This window comes from Rhamphochromis sp. 'chilingali', assembly GCF_963969265.1.
Source record: "Rhamphochromis sp. 'chilingali' genome assembly, chromosome: 5".
Lineage (NCBI taxonomy): Eukaryota > Metazoa > Chordata > Actinopteri > Cichliformes > Cichlidae > Rhamphochromis > Rhamphochromis sp. 'chilingali'.
In genome coordinates, this window is record NC_137932.1 from 19,103,765 (window position 1) to 19,126,374 (window position 22,610).

At 38.7% G+C, this 22,610-nt stretch overlaps 1 protein-coding gene across 1 annotated transcript in view; it reads right to left on the reverse strand.

Moving 5' to 3' along the window:
- scara5 (scavenger receptor class A, member 5 (putative)) overlaps positions 1-22,610 on the reverse strand; it is a 119,555-nt gene that overhangs the window by 91,008 nt on the left and 5,937 nt on the right. The window contains exon 3 of the mRNA XM_080881903.1: positions 12,636-12,764. Within this exon, the coding sequence (XP_080738029.1) occupies positions 12,636-12,764 (129 nt within the window). The remainder of the gene's footprint in view (positions 1-12,635; positions 12,765-22,610) is intronic.

Below are 22,610 nucleotides of genomic sequence, written 5' to 3' on the forward strand. Positions count from 1 at the left end.
CAGCATTGTCATAAAGCTTATAGCTTACTGCCATATTGTGGCCCCAGTTGACTATTGCCTCAGGAAGCAGGATTAATTTTGCTTCACTGAAATCTGTACAGGGCCTACGTTTTAGGAGGATGTATATCCAGTTAACAATAACTCAAGTTTGAGTTGAAACTGAGAGGTTACTATTCTTTTTTGGTTTTCTGGTTGTTCACGCACATTGTGATAGACCTCTGCTCTTTGACATGTGACTGATAGAAGACCAGGGTGTTGGGCAAACAACTTGGAACAAGTGTATAGTTATTTTTTCCCTCTTGCATTAGCTTGTAACTTAGCACTTAACCCCCTAATCATAATATAGTCAGTTCCAGCTCCAGTGAAGCCCCATTGGTTTACATCATGGTGACTAAATCCACCTTTTCCATACAGTCTCTGGTTATAACAAACTAACATCAAATTTTGTGGATTGCAACTTTAAAGACATTGCTATCTACATGCTTTTGCTCACTTTTCCATCCTTTGTTTAAAACTTTAGTTCCAAGCTATCGCCCAACCAAACACAGTGGAAACTAATAACTACTCAGTTTTTGGGTGCCAGCTCTCATAACTGTACAAAGTGTGCCTCTTTGGACATCAGCTCCAGCACGCATTAAGACAGATCAAACCCATGCAGTGTGTTTGTTTATGAGCATAAAACTATTTGGAATCTGTTGCTGCTTAATTAGTCTGCCAGTAAAACAGAAAAAAGACACGTAGAAGACTAATTTGGACGCCTGCTATTGTACTCTGAAATCCCTGAAGCTTTATCCCCCCCTCCCACTGCAGCAGATTTATAAAATCCCTATAGCTGTTTATGGAGACAAGCAGGAGTGAGGCATGGTGTTTTTATTTGTGTTGGAGTCACTTACACACTGCGGTGTTTCATTTTATTGCATCTCTCGACCTTGTTTATCTGAACTGTAAACATGTAAAGTTCTACATGTTTACAAGGAGAGATTGTCATCTGGACATGACATCTGGACATTTCTAAAAGATAAAAACAGTAAGGCCTGAACAACTAATCATTAAAAAAGATGATTTTTAAAGATTTTCTGTGTAGTTAATGGAAATGTTAATGAAAACCGAATACAATGATTTGCAAATATCAAACCCATATTTTACATACAAGAGAACATAGAAAATAAATCAAATGTTAAATAAATAAAAGGAATTTAAAAATAAATGTATAATTTAAGAAAAATATAGCTCATTTTGATCACATTATCCTTCCCCAAAACACTTCCCTTTTTGTTTTGTGATTGTGGCAGTTTCTTTCTATTTCCTTTGTATTTTATTCACCTTCTACTTTGTTTTCTGTGCTTTTGAATTACTTCTGTATTTACTCTTGTTTTCTGAAGTTGCAGTGCATTTGCATTTCCAGGGCCACCATGAAAACCTTATACTTCATAGAAGATCTGTTTAAAATGAACATGAACAGAGTTGCAGCTTCACACAATAACCAAAAAATGAAACAAGACTGATGCTGTGAGAAGGTAAGTTTACACAATATAAATATTATATAACAAGTGTGTCTATATAGTAAGTCTAAGATGCCACAGAAATGCTAATATATTCTTATCCCAGTCATTTACTGCTATTCTGTTAGAGCTCACTGGTGCAGTACAATTATTTGTGAGTACATGTGAGACACTCAGAGCAGGATCTGGACTACCTGTGCAACCTGAATAGGCTGCAGGTACCATTTGACAACGATAACAAGGATGACAAGGATACTAGCCAAAAGCCAAACTAGGCAAAAAGAAAATCTCGATGTGATCATCGCCTGAAAAACTATTCAGTATAAAAGTACACTTCCAGTGCTGCCATTTTCATTTGCACCAAAGCAGGCAAAATCGAATCACAGTGGTTTATGTTTCCTAACTGAACAGATTTTACTGACCTTTTGTTATACTGTGATGATGTTTCCTTAATTTTTGAGCAGAAGAGCATATCACAGACACTCACTTGCAGCTGGCAGATTTATCTTTGTTGTCAGTAATGTTTGCCATGTTTCATGATAAAAATGAAATCAAAACTTGCAAACAAATGAGCTAAAGTGCAATAAATATAATTTGTTTAGTAATTTTACACCCCACCAATTAATATCGATGCAACTATGCAAGTAATCATTACTGCTGGATTTCTTGGATGTACTTGCCTCAAAATAAACTAAAAAAAAAAAGTTCTTTGCAGTATTCAGAAAGGACACAGAATAGAAAGACATCAGGTCCAATTATCCCTGACATGTTAATGGCCTGTGTCTGACTCTCTGAATAAGGTCATCTGCTGACTTTTTGGACTCCTCGTCTTGACTGACTTTTCTTCCTCTTTGGTCTGAACAAGTGCGGGTGTGCGTGCTCCTTCAATAATGGACTCCTACTGAGAATGCTGGAACATTTCCAGACTCTTTTCTTCACAAAGGGCCATGGCCAGAGAACAGCAACTCATTAGAACAAGGCTTTATGTTCTTAGAGTCAATTTAAGGGCACCCAGAGTGTGTGTAAATCCCAGATACATGCGTACGGTGGTGTGAAAAAGTGTTTGCCCCCTCCCTGATTTCCTATTTTTTTGTATGTTTGTCACACTTAAAGTTTCAGATCATCAAACAAATTTAAATATCATACAAAGATAACATAAGAAAACACAAAATGCAGTTTCTAAATGAATGTGTTTATTTTTTAAATGTAAAAGTGATTGCCCCCTAAACCTAATAACTGGTTGGGTCACCCTTAGCAGCATCAACTGCAATCAAGTGTTTCCAGTAACTGGCAATGAGTCTTTTACAGTGCTGTTGAGGATATTTGGCCCATTCATCTTTGCAGAATTGTTGTAATTCGGATACATCGAAGGATTTTCAGACACAAACTGCTTTTTTAAGGTCATGCCACAACTTTTCAGTTTTTCTTAAGTTATTTAGAGGTGGAGTTGCTGGTGTGTTCTGTATCATTGCCCTGCTGCAGAACCCAAGTGTGCTTCAGCTTGAGGTCACCAACAGATGGACGGATATTCTCCTACAGGATGTTTTGGTAGACTGCAGAATTCATGGTTCCATTTACAACAACAAGTCCTCCACGTCCTGAGGCAGCAAAACAACCCCAGACATCACACTACCATCACCATATTATACTGTTGGTATGATGTTCCTTTTCTGAAATACTACTTTTACACCAGATGTAAAACCTACTAAAAAGTTCAACTTCTGTCTCGTCAATCCACAGAGTATTTTCCCAAAACCCTTGGGGATCATAACGATGTTCTTTGGTAAATGTAAATTGAGCCTTTGTGTTCCTTTTGCTCTTCAGTGGTTTTCTCCTTGAACTCTCCCATGGATGCCAATTTTGCTCAGTCTCCTTCTTATTGTTAAATCATGAAATCAGACCTTAACTGAGACTTGTGAAGCCTGATGTTCTTTAATGTTGTTCTCGAGTTTTTTGCAACCTCCTAGATGAGTCGTCAGTGTGCTCCTGGAGTAATTGGAGGTCACTCCTGGGGAGGTTCATCTCCTTCTATTTAAGTGGTTTCTTGATTTAACAGGTCTGAGTGTGTTTAGTGAAACTGAACTCTGGTTAATCACATTTAATTCATGATTTAACAAGAGGGGCAGTTACTTTTTCACACGGGAACAGGTAGGTTTGGATAACTATTCACCCTAAACAATGAAATCATCCTCCTAAAATTGCATTTTGCATTTATTCAAGTTATCTCTGTCCGTTATTAACATTTGTTTGATGATCTGAAACATGTAATTGTGGCAAATATGCAAAAACCTAGGAAACCAGGAAGAGGGCAAACACTTTTCCACACACACACTAGTTACTGCATACATTTTTGTAAGTGTATAGTACTCTATATCCCAATGTGTTTGTGGTATTATTTGGAAAGACTATGCATGTTTTATATTATGACTATGATAAAGACTATGATAAAGTTTATTACATATTTAAATGTACTATGTTTCTACTCATGTAGTTATTTGCGGTCATAACTATGTACAATGTGATGGAGGTTTTACTCTCCTGCATGCGATGTGTGTTTGGGAACAGTATGTCTTACACGTGTAAAACATAAACAGACTGAGGTCAGAAACACCTCATCTTCCACAGCCAGAATGCTTATTGTTTCCACAAGAAAGGGATTTAAGACCTTTAAAGTTTGTCTTTAAAGTTGCTAGGAGTGGCAGTTTGTGGTGTCAGATTTACCCTCAGAGAGTTTTTATACTGACCAACTTAGTCTGACACATATGGTCTAGATTAAAGGCAGTTTTTTTTTAAAATCTTGAATAATAAAGATTACGAGTGTGTCTTTTAAATATCCTCAGAAGAGCTAAAGTAATCTAAAGCTTGTGGTTGGGCTAAAAAGAGCCGGTCACTGTTTTTTTTTTTCTCTTTTTTTAACGGTCAGGTTTTTGGCATCCTGTGCCTCAGTTGTGTCCCACAGATCACAATTTATGTTAGTGCAGGAGAAAAATTTGGGCAAAAATATCTTCATCTGGAGGACTTAAAAACATGCGGCTATAAACAGAATAGAAAGGGACCTTCAACACAGAAAAATGTGAGTTGGATAAAGCACACAAGAAATCCTTAATCACAGTTAAACTCATTCTAGTACTTTCAGCAACTATCACAGGAGCTTGAATGTTATTAAAATATTTGTAACATCAAATAGAGTCATGAGAAGGCACATTTGTATACGTTTGTGGTTCATGGATAGAAATTGCCATGTATTTTTTTGTGTTAGCACTACTTTGTAAATAAAGTATTTTAACAGGATGTATATGTGTCATGGTCCTGGGTCGATGACCCTTGAGTTTTGTTCATGTGCCCCTCATGTTTAGTGTAGGTTTAGTTCTGTCTTCATGTTTATTTTCTTGTTCCTCAGTCACTCGTGTCTCATGTCGCACTTTGTGACTCCTGTCCCTGTGCTCCGTGTTCCCTCTGTTCCTGACGTTTCAGTGTCAAGTCCGTGCCTCTGTTCCTGCCGTGTGTTTCCTGTTTTATTTTGATAGTCCCTGTCCTGTGTGCAGTGGGTCTAGTTTTGCTTTCCCCTTGTCTCATTATTTCTGATTAGTTCCAGCTGTGTTTCCACCTGTTCCCCATCCTCTCGTTATCCTGCCTGCGTATTTTAGTCCTTGTCGTCGTGTCTAGTTTAGTTTTTTGTATTTGAAGTGTGTTATTTACAGACAAAATAGAGCTGCCTCTTTTAGTTCGCCCTTTTGTTTATGAGTCCTGCGTTTGGGTCCTACATCCTGCCTAGCACACAGCAAGTCCATGACAATATGACTTGTCTGTAGCAAATATTTTACCCAGACAGGATGGGTTAATGGGCCAACGAATAAAACAGAGTTTGAAAAGAAGTCTTAACTGCTGCAACTTGAACTGTGGTCTCAGGTGTGGTGATAAAATAATTAAGTTCAACATAAAGCTGTGTTTGCACTTCAAACATAGAAAGTATTAATTTTGTGAACACTAAAGTGAATTATTACATAAAACACTGGGTGGGTTAAAAAAGTTTTCATGAATATGAAAAATCAATAAAAATTAAATTTACAATTTAAATTAATGCCTGTAAACATGAATTAACATACTGGAGGTTGTGAGTATTCCACAAACCCAGGCAGCTACTTACACACTAAAATAAGTAGGCAAGTAAAGTAGTCAGTTTATTTTCTACCATTTATCTGGGTTTAGGTTACAGAGAGCAGCAGTCTAAGCAGAGGTGCCCAGACCTCCCTCTCACTGGCCACCGCCACTAGTTCATTGGGAGGACTTGAGGTGGAATCCTAGCCAGATGCCCAAACCACCTCAACTGGCTCCTTTTGATGTAGATGATTGGCAGCTCTACTCCAAGTCCCTCTCAAATGACTGAGCTCCTCACCCTATCATTAAAGGGACTGCCCCGCTACTCTCTGAAGGAAGCTCATTTCCACTGTTTGTATCTGTGATCTTGCACAGCCATGGATAACACAGAAACAAAACATTACTTTTAACATGAAACTTAAATGAAATGATTTATGATTATAAAGGATAGTCGCTCTGTCGTGAAAAGCAACTTTATGAAAATACAAAATATTTTAACATTGTTGATTTATGATCATGATAAATTCTGTCCAGTTTTCCAATGTTCATTCCAAGGCAAACCTCTGCTTGCAGGTCATAGCTGTCAGTTGATATTTTTCCATCAATAATCTACTTTCTTTAAGGCCAAGCACAATTTAGCTGCATCAGGGAAAACTGATGCAAAACACAAAATTATGATAACATAACCATGACCAAACCCAATTAATATAAAGGCGAAAAACCAAAATAAACCACAGCTGTTTCAGGACATGAGGCCTATTGCCCATTTCCACTTGCCAAGAACATGCTTGTGTAGTACCAACAGTATCAGCGAAAAAACTCAAACTCTTGTTGCAAGATTTCATGGCTTAAAAGAAAAAACAACAAACATAACATCATGTTTTCCAGCAGTTAACTAGCAAAGGAAAACGGGACCACTGGAGGGAAACCTGTGAGCTCCATGTTTTTTACCAACTGGAAAATATGACTCAGTTTTCATGATCTATGCCAATTCTCCATCATATAGTACATGCTAAATGCTACAGCTGTAGGAACTGTTGTATATATTGCAATAGTGAACTAGTGCATGCAATAAAATTATAAACTGACCTTAATCAAATGACCCAGAAATATGCCATACAGCAGTTCTGCAATGTTTTTTCATGGTCGTGCGTATGATAGTAAGCAGTGATGGTCGGATACCTATCAAGCTCATAAACAGAGATTATGCATAACAAGCATAACACTCTTGTCTCAAACACCCTGACAGTTATCAACTTAGGTTCTGTTTGCAAGTCCATATATGGGCCAATCTCTAGCTATTAAATGTGTTTGTTAGGTGCATCTGAAGTCAGCCAAGAACTGACTCCAGATGTAGAGCAAGGTATTTGCTGCACTGTCTGGCCAAAATGCAACCAAAAACATCCCAGTCCTTCACACAGAGGAAAGAGGGTTTCTTCTGAGGATATATGCTGCCTATGTCTTACATGTCAGACAATTAAAAACAGTAAAAATCAAAAAGATTTCTGAAAAGATCAATATTTTTTCCCCACTTTTTTAACACTATTTAGCAAGAATGCAAGATGGCTTTATGTTCATTCTCATTCTTTTTATCTTTCGAAAACTTACAAATGCAATCAGTGCTTCTCAAAGTCAAGTAAGGATCATTAATGGGTCTATTTCTAAAATACTATGACCACAGAACTGTTTGCTTTAGGGTCCTTCAGTTCCTACCAAGGACTAAGTCTTTTAAGAATAACTGTGTTTCCTAACCATTCTTAAAATGTTAACTAAGCTTTCTTGTATGTGTGGGATTTAAGGTGGGACCTTTTCACCTGGACACTTTCTAACACTTTTTGTTTTACAGACGAGAACCTGAAAAGAAAGACAGGAAATAAGTCAAAATAAATTAAATGTTGCAATATGGATGAAAGAGAAAGTTTCTCCTTAGTATCCTGCTAATGATGTGGAAAGCGCTCTAATTTATCTGGCCGAGGGTCACATCACCCAAGTTGAGAACCACTTCTCCACAACCCTCTCTTCTTTGGACTTTTGGGAACAAAAGTCTTAAAAATCAATTCCCATCTTGGCACCATTTAGAGTGACATACATTCACATTAGCCAAGTTCAGCTCAAAAGGCAAGCATGTCTTTCAAGAATCTACCCTGCTCTTGAAGCATGTCAGTCAAAATAAGTGACTACACAGAGACAAAGGTTTCTCTAACATACTTCTCTGATCTGCTAAAAGTCTGGACATTTTGGCAGACCCATCTCTCTCATGCTGCGGGGACAGAGGTCTCTGCTATCTGCATGGAACCTTGTAGGAGTAAAAAACTGACGAGGCAGCTCTTCACCACATAATAAATGGAGCAGGATTCATCTGGCTCTTTTATCCTCTTTCATTTGGCTTTTACTCGACTCTGTTTCTGTTTACGACCCTTCCATCATTCACTTGTCCAAATGTAAGATTTAGAATTAGAAGCGCTGACACAAAAGACACTACATTATACTTATGACAATAATGCAGATGTTTTCAATGACAAGGCATAATGCATAATGAGTCCGGAAGAAAATCAAATATAAATGTGTCTGAATGCACAGGAGACAGTGGAGGCTTTTTGTTTCAGAGGGAAAAGGCCAAGAAGGCAACATAAGCGCTGGAAAAAAAAGAGAAGCCAAAGTCAAGTGAGAATTCAAGCAACAAGAGAATGTGGACTGCACAGAAAACTGGCAGCATTTTTGAATGTGTCTGTACGTGCACTTGGTGTATGTGTGCTGCAAAGGGGCCTCCCGTACACTTAGCTGGAGCCACTTAGCTTTTGGATGGCGGCATTTAATTTAGGAGAGGTCGTCTGAAAAGCCTGGTTTGATTGCTTTTCTAAAACAACTTCATCTAAAAGCTTTAAATAACTAAATACCTCAGTGACAACAGCAAAGCAGTTCCAAACTCTTAACTACATCTCTGTGCCTGGGAATACACACAGAGCCACATCCATTAAATGGCATCAGTTGTGTGGTTACGGCATGAGTGGGTGGCTCAGAGAGAGCAGTGCCTTGAAATGAAATTAGGATTAGTGTGAGCAGTCGATTCCGCCAGGATCCTGCTGACTTGGAGCCAGACAGCAAACTTTTTGATCTGTTGCTTCTTCTTCTTTATCTACTTTATCTCCCCTTATTCCTCTGCACTCACAACTTCTTTCAGTCTCTGTTTGTCTGTATCTTCCTCTCCTGTTATGGCTGAGCTGACATTTATAAGGAGGCCACAGCAGGGTTCACAGAAGGTAACAGTCATAAAGTTAGACACACCTCTAAAGGCTGTCTCATTCACGGACACATACAAATGAATTGGCCATGTGACCGCTGTGGCACAATGCCAGTGGGTTGTTTTTTTTTCCACCGGCAAATTAACCAGGAGGAGGTGGAACTACAGCTCAGAAGATACTGGAATTTATTACAGGACTGCCTGATATGAAGTCACAACAGCTCATGCTAATTTCCCCCATAATTCACACGTCCAAATTTCCACTGTTCTGTTTCGCTTATGTTGTGCCGATCATGAAAACATGTTATGCTTTTAAGACAATTCTAGCTTTGTAAGCTTGGAGGATGTTTTGGTGAGTAAGGGAATGACTAATCTCTCCTCGTCGCTACATGTTGTACCAATGATGGTCACTGGCTGTTCATCAGAAGAAACATGAAAGAGCCTTTTGCCAGAGAAACGTTTGGGATTCTAGTTTCAACTTCTTCGTTTTAAGTAAATTTGATAATCGGTGTGCTACAGAACAGCACTGAGCTTGTGCATGAGTTTATCTTCCAAGAAAAGCACAATAACCTACAGTTTCAAGAAAATGGGATCCAGCAACATCTGAGGTAAAATTAAACTTTCTTTGTTTGCTGTAAGATTACATTTTACCACAGAAGACCACATCAGTTGCCAGCTAAGAACAGGATACAATGTCATAAATAAAAAAAGCTGAAACTCCAGTTCAAAGGTGGTGCTGTTTATCATCACCCAGAATATATATATAGTGGAGTTCTGTGCAAACGCACAGCTGTGGATTAATGGCAATATGGGAACCATACAGGTCAAAGGAAATCACTGTCTTGCTTTATCTCTTTAGAAGAGCTGTCACATGTGGGAATTAGGTTTAAACCTGTCGCACATGTGTCGAGTTCTGCAGTAGGAGCAGAGACGCCGGAGAGGGCTAAAGGTCAACTTTATATTGCATTTGAAAAAAATGACTTCACAACTCTGATTAGAAGATGACAGAAAAAGTTGCATTAATGTTATAGAAACTGATACTATATTTGGCACAAAAACATTTGTACAAATTAAAAATCAAATTTTGTCAAATGAACTGAGGCAATAAAATCAGCATCATGACTTTGTTGGACATTGGCTGTACTTCAAATGACTGCTCATTCATATTGTGCATGCATGTTCTCAGTTCTTAACGAGATCAGACAGTTTAAGAGGGAGTAGTTTCAGACTGCATCCCGAAGTGTTACTTAAAGCTAACTAAATGGGTTTCTATGATGTAAGTGTGTAAGTGTGTGTGTGTGTGTCCTACATTATAATTCAACCTTAAATCTACATGACAGAGAGTAAATGACGGACAATAAAATCACTTCCTTCATGTGTCCAAGACATTACAGCCACATTTTGTTACGCTCTACTTTTCTCTTCCTCTCTGTCAGATTTTCTACAAACTGAGGATAAATGTGTCTCATCTACAGCAGCCGTTACCAACCTGCAGAACTTTTTCAGTGACAAAGGGAAGATTGTGGAGTTGCTCATCTAATATGAAAAAACAAAACAAGCAAACAAAGCAATAAAAATAGTGACTCACTAAGTAATACTAATTTAGTGTGTTTGAAAACTAATCAAATTTAATGGGTAAATGATTATCTATAAGCAACAAATTAAATGCAAACAGCATATCTGTTGAAATGTCCACCTCTGCCACACCAAGTAAACACCAATGCAACCTTGCCATTGGTACTAACATTTTAAATACAAAAACTTCTATATTCATATTTATTTAAATGTGATTTAACCAGTTGCAACTTGACCAAATGCTTTTGTGAGCTATCACCAAGCTTCTGGCATAATTCTGACTGAATACTTGATCTTTGTTGGCATGGACCCAACTTTTACAAGCTATTTTTTTCCAAAACCATTGTTAATAGGTGTCCTGTCAGTTCATTGTCCTGTTGGAGCAGCCAATTGTGTTTCAGTCAAGCTTTAAGATGTGGATTTTACGGCAGGGGCTTCTTTCGTGGTCGGCTACGGTGATAGAAGACTCATTCTAGTTAGTTTGGTGTTCCAGCAGTTTACAGTTCATGGCAGGTTTAGCCTTGATGGTTCTTGCATTGTTTCTGAGCATCCTAAGAAATTTCCTTTGATCTGAGTGTAACCGATTGGGTCTTTTTATGACCCTGGCAAAGTGGTGATGATCCTTGAATTTCCTTCCTTTGTTTCTTTTAATAAATAGCCATTAAGCTTCTGGAATGGGCTTCCCAAATCCTAGATCTCCCAGCTGAAGATTTTGTAGACTATGCAAAAGCCAGGTCTGCTAGCACACAGACTAATTTTAATTAACTAACAATTTTGTCAAGGTCAGAATATCCCCCAAAAATAATGCCAGAAGTGTACTGATGACTAGCAAAGCATCCGGTCGAGCAGTTCTCTAAGGCAAATTTAACAAAAAGTTAGTAGGCAATATATGCTTGACCCTGTATGTTTACTTTTAAACCTCTGCGGATTTCCAAAAGAAATTCCTGTGCACCCAATCCGTGTTTTTTTTTTTTTTTTTTAAATATTTAAAGATGTACGGTGTACAATCATTCTATGTCTTTTGGAAAAATAACTGTTCAAGAAATGATTAAAAGCCCAGTATTACTATGACTTTGATGCCAATGATAATGATAATGAACATATGCAAAGAAAATCTGACTTTACAGAAAGGTCTGAAGCAGATGTGTACTCCACTCCACAACAAAGAAAACAGAAGAACAGCTAAACATAGTAAAGGTTGGTCTTCTTAAGTCATCAAACTTATAAGATGGCCTATTTTTACCCAAATTAACAAATTACTCCGTGACTAAAGAAAGCAAGTTTTTTTTTCTTTACATGTAAAAACGTATCAAAACTGACTTTTGCAGGTTTTTATACAGAGCAGAGATCCTGTCTTTGCAAATGTGAAGGCAAACAAACAAACAAACAAACAAACTGTTTTGCCATTTATGAGGATGTATTGCATTTGAAACATAATGGTTGGTGCAAAAGTGTAGTTGAATTCAGTTGGCAAAAGCATTTGGAAAAACTGATCCAGAACAGCTGAAAGATCATTTGATATCCAGTCAGTCACAAACCTTATTCATGCGAGCTGAACAAACAAAACTGCCTTCTCTGTGTTATTTAAACGGTTTTCACTTTAAATAAACATCTCGTTGCATGCACACAAGCAAAACATCAGAACAAAAGCACAGCAGGAGTTATAGGAGTGCAGATTTGCTCAACTTCCACAGGAAAAACTCTCAGTTTTTCCAATAGAACAGAGTTTCCAAATAAACACAATATCTTGAGTATCTGTACAATAGGTCACCACATGCAGAGGAGGGATATTGGAAAAATTGGGCAAAGAATAATGAATGTGGGGTTGCCAGGCTTGAGGAGAAGAGGAAGACTATATACACCAGAGAAGATGTTTGGATGTTGTTAGAGAGGACATTCAGAGGATTGCTGTGAAAGAACAGGATATAAAGGGTAGGGTGAGACGGAGGCAGAAAAATGTGACCTTTTTATGATGCTCTTCTTCTCACGTTATGTCATTCTTTTTATTATATCTTTTATAAGGAGATTATCAAAATATGTAGTGTTAGTGGCTTGAACTGAAGTTAATAGCTTTCAACTGATTTCATAAGAGATAAAGTTGAACCTTTGACTTAAAGATTTCTCTTAGATCACTGTTCAGTGTCTGTTTTGAGGCTCCTAAGAGCTTCTTAAACATCATAAATTGTTGTCAAAGTCATCCACTGACACACACACCTTACCTGCAAGGCAAAGTCCAAATATGGTGAGAAGAACCAGGATGTAGAGGAAAACAATGGCGTACTTGATAGATGAGAGGGAGTTCAGATGGCTGCAACACTGGTCCTGCTTCCTGCGACGCTTTGTAGAAACTGAAAAGAAGGATTTACTATAAATACCAGCAAATGGCATTCTGAACGAAATCATTAACCATGGGTTGTTCCTAGTAAGAACAACAATTTGGCTAAATGTCTCTTACGTTGTGAAAGAACAGAGGTAAAAGTCAGTGAACATAATGGAAATCAGATTTATTGCTGATAATAACTGTAAAAGAAAATCCAAGATTCCCAACATCCATATTTTCCCTCTTTGAACTTCTGAATGACGCCCAAAACTCAGCAATCACGCTAACTGAAAGTTCATTTTGAACCCAAGAGGTATTTGATCACGTTTGCATAATACTCCATAATAATATTGCCTGTGCAAAAACAGAAAAACAAAGCTGCTCTCTATTTCATTCAAGGTCCAACCAAGCAAGAAGTTGCCAATAAAATTGTGAAAATAGTGATATTTAGTAGTATTAAGTAACAATTAAAAAAAGTTGGTTACAAAACCATTTAATTGTATGATGACAAGTTTACATTTGGTTGGAAATTACCAGGGGTGTAATTTTCAGGGGGGTTAGGGGGGTTTTGACCCCCCCAAATATCAGACCCAACCAATATACCCCCCCCCCCCCAATAAAGTTATGAATTATCTTGTATAAATAGGCTGTTGATTTTCTTTACTCATTTCAGTTATTACCAGCAAAATAGAGATCTTGCCCCCCCCCAATGTTCAGCACAAAGTTACGCTGATGGAAATTACTTGTATATTCCTTATATCATATCTGGAAACATTGGGGTTATTACAACGGAAACAGTTAATAAATTTAAACTTATAGTACATCATAACACACATACATCACAAAGTTTCCTATAAGGGAATTCGTCTGAGTGGACTACGTTACACAGCATGAACTGCACAAATGGTCTCACTAAGGAGCTCTTGCTGTAATGCATGTCAGCACTTAGCACTGCTCTCAAGGTCAAACAGATGTTTGAGAATTAGTCTTAATAAAACTGACACAGCACCGTTTATGAGTAATGAACTTTTTTTTCCCTTCTACATCTGTGTGTGTGTCAGACAGCTTGGCAGGAAGCAGCAATGAGGCAGTTGATGTTGCTGATGAGAACATTCCTTTTAGGTCAAGAGGATGGGAAGAGATTTTCTAAGGAGTCACATTCTTCATCAGATATTGGAATAGAAAAGAGAATTATGTGTTTTCTTCAGACATTAAACGTATAATTCAAAGATTATTGTGTTACACACAGATAAAGTCATTTTTGTCTCAAGGAAACAACAAGACGTAATTATGAGATTTGAAGCGCAGCTGATATGACTATAAACTCACTGGGCACTTCATTAAGTACACCATTTTAACTAGTGGTGCAACGGATCAAAAATCTCACGGTTCGGATTGGATCACGGTTTTAAGTCACGGATTGGATCAATTTCCGGATCAGCAAAAATAGAAAAAAAAGACAAAAATTCGACTCGCCGTTTACTTATTTAAGTATTTTTTGCCTATTAAAAAACATTCAACTGAAGACTCATTCCACACACTTATATAAAAACAAATTAAGGTGCAATATGGACATTATGGACCATGCTGGGCAGCCTCTGCATCCTCTGCACACGGCCATAAACAACCAGAGGAGTCTGTTCAGTGAGAGGTTGCTTCTCCCAAAGTCAAGGGCCAGCAGACTTAAAAACTCCTTTGTCCCACACGCCATTAAACTTTTTAACTCCTCGCTGGAGGGGAGAGGGAGGGGAAACGGGGACAAAGGAGGGGGGAACAAGTAAGCTGTAGTGCCTTTTCACTGTGCAATAGTTTTTGTTAATATCCAACGGTGTAATAAACTCACAATACTTGAAATGTGCCGTTCCCTTGTATTCTTATTCCTATTTATTCTATTTATCTCTTTTGTATACTCTGTATTTATATATGTGTATATATGGTATATTTCTGCTCACATTCTGAAACTTCTGTCGGTGCTGTGCTACTGGAAACTGAATTTCCCGGAGGAACCCACCCGAGGGTTAAATAAAGTTTCATCTAATCTAATGTAATCTATAGGGCAGTGCAGGGCTTTGTATCTACCACTCCGCTGTGATATAACGAGTGGTCATGGTCACGTGGCTTTCTGTTGCCCTGGAGGTCCACCCATTTGTAGTTAGGGCAACAGAAGATGCCTGGGACAGTTCAGCCATAACTTTTAAAAACAAGCAGATGTGATGTTAGAACGCCTTTATTTTTATTTTAGTACAATAGACAGCTGCTGGGGTTTGGGGTTTGTTTAACCTGAGTAGCGAAAAGACCGTGGGGGGTTTGAAAACGATGTGCCGGGAGTCCGCTGTTCTCGCCGGCTCTAGTGATCCTCGACCTCGCTGTCTGCTATGGAGCTGGTGGGTCACAGACGTCTCCGAAAACATCGGCGCACGTTTGGAAATATATGACATCTTGATAAATCGAGCAGATATTTGAAGTTTACACAGCTACATTCTCGCTTGAAAATAACTTAAAAGTTTATTTTGTGACCCAGAAAGAGTAATATTTAAAAGTTTTCAGCCCCGCTTGTCCGCCATTGCCGCGTTTGAGTTTTGGACGAAATGCATTCTGGGATATTTAGCTGTACCAAGTCCACACAAGTCACCACCGATGCATGCTCGATAAAACAGGCGGAGCGAGAACACATCCAGGACTTTTTCGCGTTCTCGGCTTGATGAGTACTTAGAATTGGAACAGTACTTGGTCTCCGACTGATGACGTATCACGAGTACGCAAGTACGCACAAGTACGCATATTGAGACAGGGCCTATACTTCTCCTGCTCATACATGCTTGGAACGACCTTGTCACACTGAAATGGACGCACAACGAGATATCATAGCGTGGCTCAAGCACGTTCATCACAGTTTAAACCCCTTGTTTTGCACAACGGAATATGGCCTCCCGTCTGCAGCTAAACACCAGTAGCTTTTGTAATAGCTTTAGCCCGGTCGGATTGGGCAGCAAAGTGCTGCTTAAATGCCGCAAACTCCTCTGCTCCGCCACTTGGACCGCTAGCGCTGGCCATAACTATCGCTTGACAGACCCACCACGCCACCTTACACATACTTTTCTTTTCTTTTTCGAATCTTCGGATCACGTGCGTACCGAACCGTGGAGTGGGATCGGTTCGGATTTCGGATCAACCGTGATCCGTTGCACTACTAATTTTAACTGCTTGTTAATGTGAATATCTGTTCAGCCAATGCTTGGCAGTAACTCACTGTATTTATGCATGTACACAGGGTTAAAATGACCCCCTGTTAACTAACTTGAAACTGGGGCTACAGTTCGCTAAGAATCACCAATGTTGAACAACTGAAGATTGGAAAAAACTTTCCCTGGTTTGTGTATCTTAATTTGTGCTGCAACATTCAGATAGTGGGGTCAGAAAAGTATAAACACACTGATTCATCCTGCCTTATAGCAACATCTGACATTATAGGCTGATGGTGATTTAGTGATATTGTCTTGGCACACTTTGGGTCCCTTAGTACCAATTTAGCATTGTTTAAATGTCACAGCATACGTGACTTTTTGTTGCTAATGCTTATGAGCAGCACTACTTCTAATAGTAGTTTCCAGGAGGCTATCATACACAGTCCTTCACAGTCAACAATTCTCAGTCTATTAGAGAACCTTCGGGAGGTTTTGGAGCAGCTGATTCATATCATGATGTGCATCTGACAAATCTGCAGCTACTGTGTGATGTTAGCACGCATTTATGCAATAGATTGCATCTTTCTAGTACTGGGTTGGACAACCAGTGAAGTGGCTATGATTGTAAGTAGCTTTCTGAACAGAATACAGAAGCAAGATTTCTGATTTGAAATGTAAGGTTTTTGTTTTTTGTTGGAAAATAAGTTCTTGATTTCATAAAGAAGTCAGAATTAAAGCCACTGAGGGCCAGCACTGAACTGATTAAATTAAACTAGCTAGCTACTCTTAATTTCTGTTCACTGTCTGGATAATTAATTTTAATATTACACAAAGTTGTTTGGTAAATTAGAAAGGTTCTAAAATACAACTAGTATGGACAAATAAACAATACAATGCTTACATTGCCTTATTTAAAATATAAGCAATTTCCATTTATAGTAAAAAAAATAGTTAAGCCTAGTATAATAAAGCATATATTTCGTTTTACAAATGCACTTAAGTTTCCAACTCTTATCAAGAGGGAAAAGCTATTTGTGGACAGCTGTTTTACATATCAAGAGGAAAGCGGAAAACTACAGCTAAATATTAAACATTCTTATTAAGATAAACCACATGGAAAAATGTGAAATGTTAACATTATCTTGATCTCTTTAATGGGATTAATTTGCTATGATTTCTCAGAATCTGATTACCTAAATACATTTGACGACATAACTGTATCAAATACATGGATCAGTCAGTCTCCAAAGGGTACAGAGGCATGCTTTCCACCGATCTTGCTTGATCCGAAATGTCTTGGGAAAAAGGCCGTAGGTATCCGAGGGAAAACATGAACGCTGTGATAAAAATCTCACACGAGTTTATAATGAGAGTCCATCTTCCTGTCAACAGTCATGATGTTGCAGCAGGGTTTCATTTGGACCGTGACAATCCATCTCTCTCTCTCACACACACACACACACACACACACACACACACACACACACACACACACACACACACACACACACACACACACACACACACACACACACACACACTTTATGATGAAGAACACACACACCTCCAGCATTAGACAAACACAGCTGGCTTAGATGTATGTACGTGTCACATAGTTGGAGTGTATAGAAACCAAAATGGTCCTCTAAGCCAGTCTGCCTCTTTAAGTGATGTTGGAATACTAAACTGCAAACAATGACACGTGACGCTCTTTAATCTCAGCAAACATTTTCATAACAACATGTATCACGAGGGAAACATTATCAAACATTTCAGCGTGACTGTGAGACATGCGTTACTGGACCTTTAACAGTTTGGGATGTATACGAGATGAGAAAATCGTTTCCATGGCATACATGTGTGTATGTTTGTATATTATGCAAGTATGGAGCGAGAGAGGTGATTAACTTAGCATAAACACTGGAAGTTGAATATGTAACGGTTTTTTCCCCACAAGAAATGAGTTATAACTCCTTTAACTGGGCTTGTATGACTTAAATAAACAGTTTAGAGGTAGTAGGAGGCATATAATTAAACTTTGGACAGCCAGATTTTTTCCCCCTCAGTCTTTATACTAAGCTAGACTAGTTGCCCCCTTTCACAAGCTTCACAGGCTACTGTAAGCACAGGTGGTGGAGACCAAAAAAAGACAGCTAAGCTTATTTACCACACTGTCTTTTAAAAACTCCTACATTTATGATTTTCTTCAGCATGATTACATTGCACTGGCTGTTTTATAAAAAAAGAATACTATCTAAGCCTGAGTTGGTGACTTTAACTAAGAGTGTTTCTTTTTCAACTGACATCTGAGAGCAAAGGAAGCCAGTCAGTAAGTAACTCGACTCATTTGGAAATTATATTATCGTCCTGTTTTATGTTTTTGATTCACGTGTCTTTGGCGATATGTTGTTAGCATACAGCACTGTTTAATAAACAGATTAGACTGGAATTAGCAAACTTTGAGCTTTCCTTTATTAGTAAACTTGGAGAAGCAACAAAAAAATCCTACTGATTTTGACAAATCTACAGAATCTGTTTGTTTCCAGCTGAGTTAGTGTGAGTCTGGGTATGTACACGCGCTTGGGTAAAATGGCTGAATTTTGCTGTTCTTTTAAATGTAACTTTCCAGATCAAATACACATGCTGTCTGGCAAGTATAACAGATTCCATAAACACTTGGCACTCTGTAGGTCTCTGTAATTGACAGGTGATTTTTTTTAAAGACCCCATTCTAAGCTTGCACGTTTAACCATTAACATGTGAACGTCAAATTAATAATAGCGTGCTATTATAATTCCTAATCATCCATGAGACTGTGGGGGGGGGGACTTAATGACACTTTAAATTATAAGACCACCAAGCAAGGATTTTTCTTCCAAAATAAAAGAGACTCTCCAACACAAATACATAATGTCTCCTGAGTCGAGCTGGTGGAGGTGTTATAACCGTTCTATGACTGGATAAAAGTAGATTAGGTTGTGCTTATAGATTATGAGCAAATGTTGAAAAGGAAATGCAGCTACAGTGCTGTGAAAAAGGGTTTGTCCTCATTGTTAAATCATGAATTAAACAATTAACCACAATTTTGGAAAGCTAAGCTCAATTTCACTGGCTGCACCCAGGCCTGATTACTGGCAGAGCTGTTGAATCAAAACATCAGTGAAATAGATCCTGTCTGATGAAATGAGGCAGGCTAAGACCTCAAAAAGCATCACATCATCTAAAGAAACATAGAAAGAAGCAGCTGAGAAACAAAGTCACTGACATTTATCGGTCTGGAAATGATTGCAAAGCCATTTCCAAGGCTTTGGGACTTCAGTGAAACATTGGTGAGAGCCATTACACACAGGGAGAAAATTTCTAACAGTGTCAAACCTTCCAAGGAGTGACGGGCCTGCCAAAATTACCCGAAGACCACATCGACAACCCATCTAGGACTTCCCAAAAAAAGCAGAACGACATCTAAAGAATCGCAGGCCTCACTTGCCTCAGTTAAGGTTCATGATTCAACAATAATAAAACAAATGGCTCTAAAAAACAAAACGACAGTTCTGGAGTGCCTTAGTCAAAGTCCAGGTTGAGATGCTTTTTGGTATAACCTTAAACAGGTCGTTCATCCTTGAAAACCTTCCAATAACGCTGGACTCATTAAAACAATTCTGCGTAAAAGAGTGGGCCAAAACGGCTATGTGAAAAGATGCATTTCCAGTTATTCCTGCTTGACTGTGGTTCTTGCTGGGTCTTTGCTATTTCCCTCTAGGCGAACACTTTTTTCACAAAGAGCCAGGTAGCTTTGGATAACCTTTTCCCTCAATGAATGACAACATCATTTAAAATTAGCATGTTCCATTTGCTTGGGTAAACTGTGTTAACTTTGACTCTTCTCTGTAAATCATATTTGCATTATGTATTTTTTGTAGAGAATTTGCTGCTAGATCTTGTGCTGTTTAAAAAAAAAAATCCAGTTTTAGGGTGTGCTCGCGCTAGGCTCAGTTGCTTTATTCTGGTCTCGAGCCTGATGTGTCCCCTCCTCACTGCCCTGCTAGCTTGTGCTTACGGTGCTCTTAGTGATTAAAGCCCTAGTAATCTTCACTTTACCCCAGCATCTCAGCTTTCTGACGATGATTTTGTTGATTAACTGGGGAAGCAGTGACACACTGGCTTCTCTTATATATGACGAACCACAGATAAGGCCGGCCAAAGACACAAACCAAGAATCCCAGCTGTGCACAAAAACAGCCAAACTATGACATAATTAAGAGCACTCAGACTTTCCAATACTTGCCGCCTCTGTTATCTTACCTTTGTGATCTGGGAATATCTCTCAAAAGTATAAAAATGTAGTAAATAGTTATTCTGATACATAAACAGCAAATAAACAGAGCATAATTTAGCCTCAAATTCTTGTCCAGTACACCAGTCATCTGTGGATGTAACCTGGCCAGTCAGTCAGCAAAATTTGCTCCATTAGTGATGCTGATGACTTTTCCATCTTTAGCCTGTGGCGATAACCTACAGCGTTATCTCCACAGCGTTATCATTATGGTCCCTTTAAAACCAATCGTTTATGTGCTACAAGTGACTATTTGTGACTATTAAAAAAACCAACACAGTGTGATATGACCAAGGTAATTAATAGAAATTAAACAATTGATAGGAAATAAATAAGTTATGTTTGAGGAAGCTCTGGCATTCTGTGCCCAGATAATTATCACAGATATTGATAACCCGGGAACACCTTGACCCGTGGGTTGGAGGACAGGATAGAATCAGCTCTGCTGTTAGTGGAATTAATGATAGAACAAGATATATTATTTATCACATAACTACATTAACAAATGTTTCAAATGCCTTCCACAGAGAAAAATTGGGAAAAATGTGTATTTCCTGAGTGGTTGGCGAGTGGTTGCTGTAGGTTACTGGCTGAATCCAGATAAAATCAGTCACAAAAGCTACACGTTTGTTTTCTTCTTTTGCCTTCTCTCTTTAGGGGTCACCACAACAGATCATCTGCCTCCACCTCACATTATCTAAAATATCCTCCTCTGTCACAATAAACATGAGTACATTCTATCCAGCTTTGTAAGGCTTCAGTCACACAGGGATAGAGACCGGTTAGTGTATCTCTGGCAATCACCAACCTCCAGCAACCACTTGCCTTTCCATGGCTGCTGGAGGTTGTTGTCAGTGGGTGAAATTGGTCACAAAGAGGATGTAACTTTTGATATATGTTAAATGCAAGTGAACATTCCCTGTTTCTGAGTGGCTTCACACTCTTCACAGTTTTGTTAGCACTTAGTGAGCAGTTGGCAAGTGTTTGCAGACCAGTCAGTGTCTAACTACGGGTGATTGCAGCAATCTGCTAGTTGGGAGTGAGCATGAGGGACGAGATTAGCTCAGATCAAGAGAGAGAGACAATGCTGTGATGATTTGGACATGTACAGAGCAGGGATGGTGGGTATCCCAAACAAAATATGTCATGGGAGGGGAGGAGAAAAAGAGGAAGACCACAGAGTTCATGAACGTAGTTTTAACAGAAATGTAAAGGAAAAGGAAAATGTTTATTGTGACAGAGGAGGATATTTTAAATAATGTGAGGTGGAGGCAGATCTGCTGTGGTGACCCCTAAAGAGAGAAGCCAAAAGACTGTATAGCTTTTGTGACTAATTTTATCTGGAGTCAGCCAGCAACCTACAGCAACCACTCGCTAGCCAGTTAGGAAATACACATTTTTCCCCTAGTCACAGGTTGTTGCCAGGAGCCACCAAACCATCTCTAGGTCTGTGTGACTTAAATAAATAAGCTGAGGTGAAGCTTACCACACAGCTAACAACTGTAACTGCCCGTTTTGGTTTTCACTACTTAAAGTAACAACACCTCACTAATGTTAACTGTAAGCCAAACTTGAAACTTAAATAGGCGTGTTATAAACAAATCACCCCCTGTTCAGTTGTCCCAAAGATGAAGAGTAGCAGCCAAAGAGCATGTTTCAGTAAAAGTTTGGCATCTTAACATGTAAGTGTGTAGCAGTTAGTCTCAAGCTGTCATTTGAGAAACTAGAGTTTTGGGCAATCTGCCTGGTTAATTTAACCTCTGTTTTTCAAATTCTGTCAGTCTTGTGCTTTAAAACTGTTTGGTAGAAATGCTCTCTTTAATTGAATGAGGTGTGAAAGTGTTCTTGGATTAGTAAAAGTGGACGAGGACAGTTTCTGATCTGTACGGCCATTGTCCACTTTCCATTAAAATGTCAACAAATTCTTAAGTTGACATTTAATAAGTCTTTCCCAACAAACTGGCCGTTCCTGCACTGAAACCTGAGACCACCACAGGGTCAACTGCGGATTCATTCAGCTGCACCTGCATTTACACACATATACAGATGTTGCTCCTGGATATTTCTGGCTTCTATAGATGACCACAGTGAGAGCAGCGTGAGAGCCAAAGGGTGACAGCATTGTGCCTGTGTGTTAGCGCACTTGACAGATCCGGTCTTTGTTATCAGCGTGTGGGTGGCTTTTGTATATATATGAATAAAAGGTCCTGAAAATCAGTTATTTTTCCATTTTGTTTCCTGCTTTTTCTGGTAAGTTTTCAGAGCTGCCCTTGTCATTAGAGAACACCCTTCACTACAAACATCTGTGATCACCTACTTATTGCAGCAGGACATGCAGTGGGTGCGCTGGGAGGTT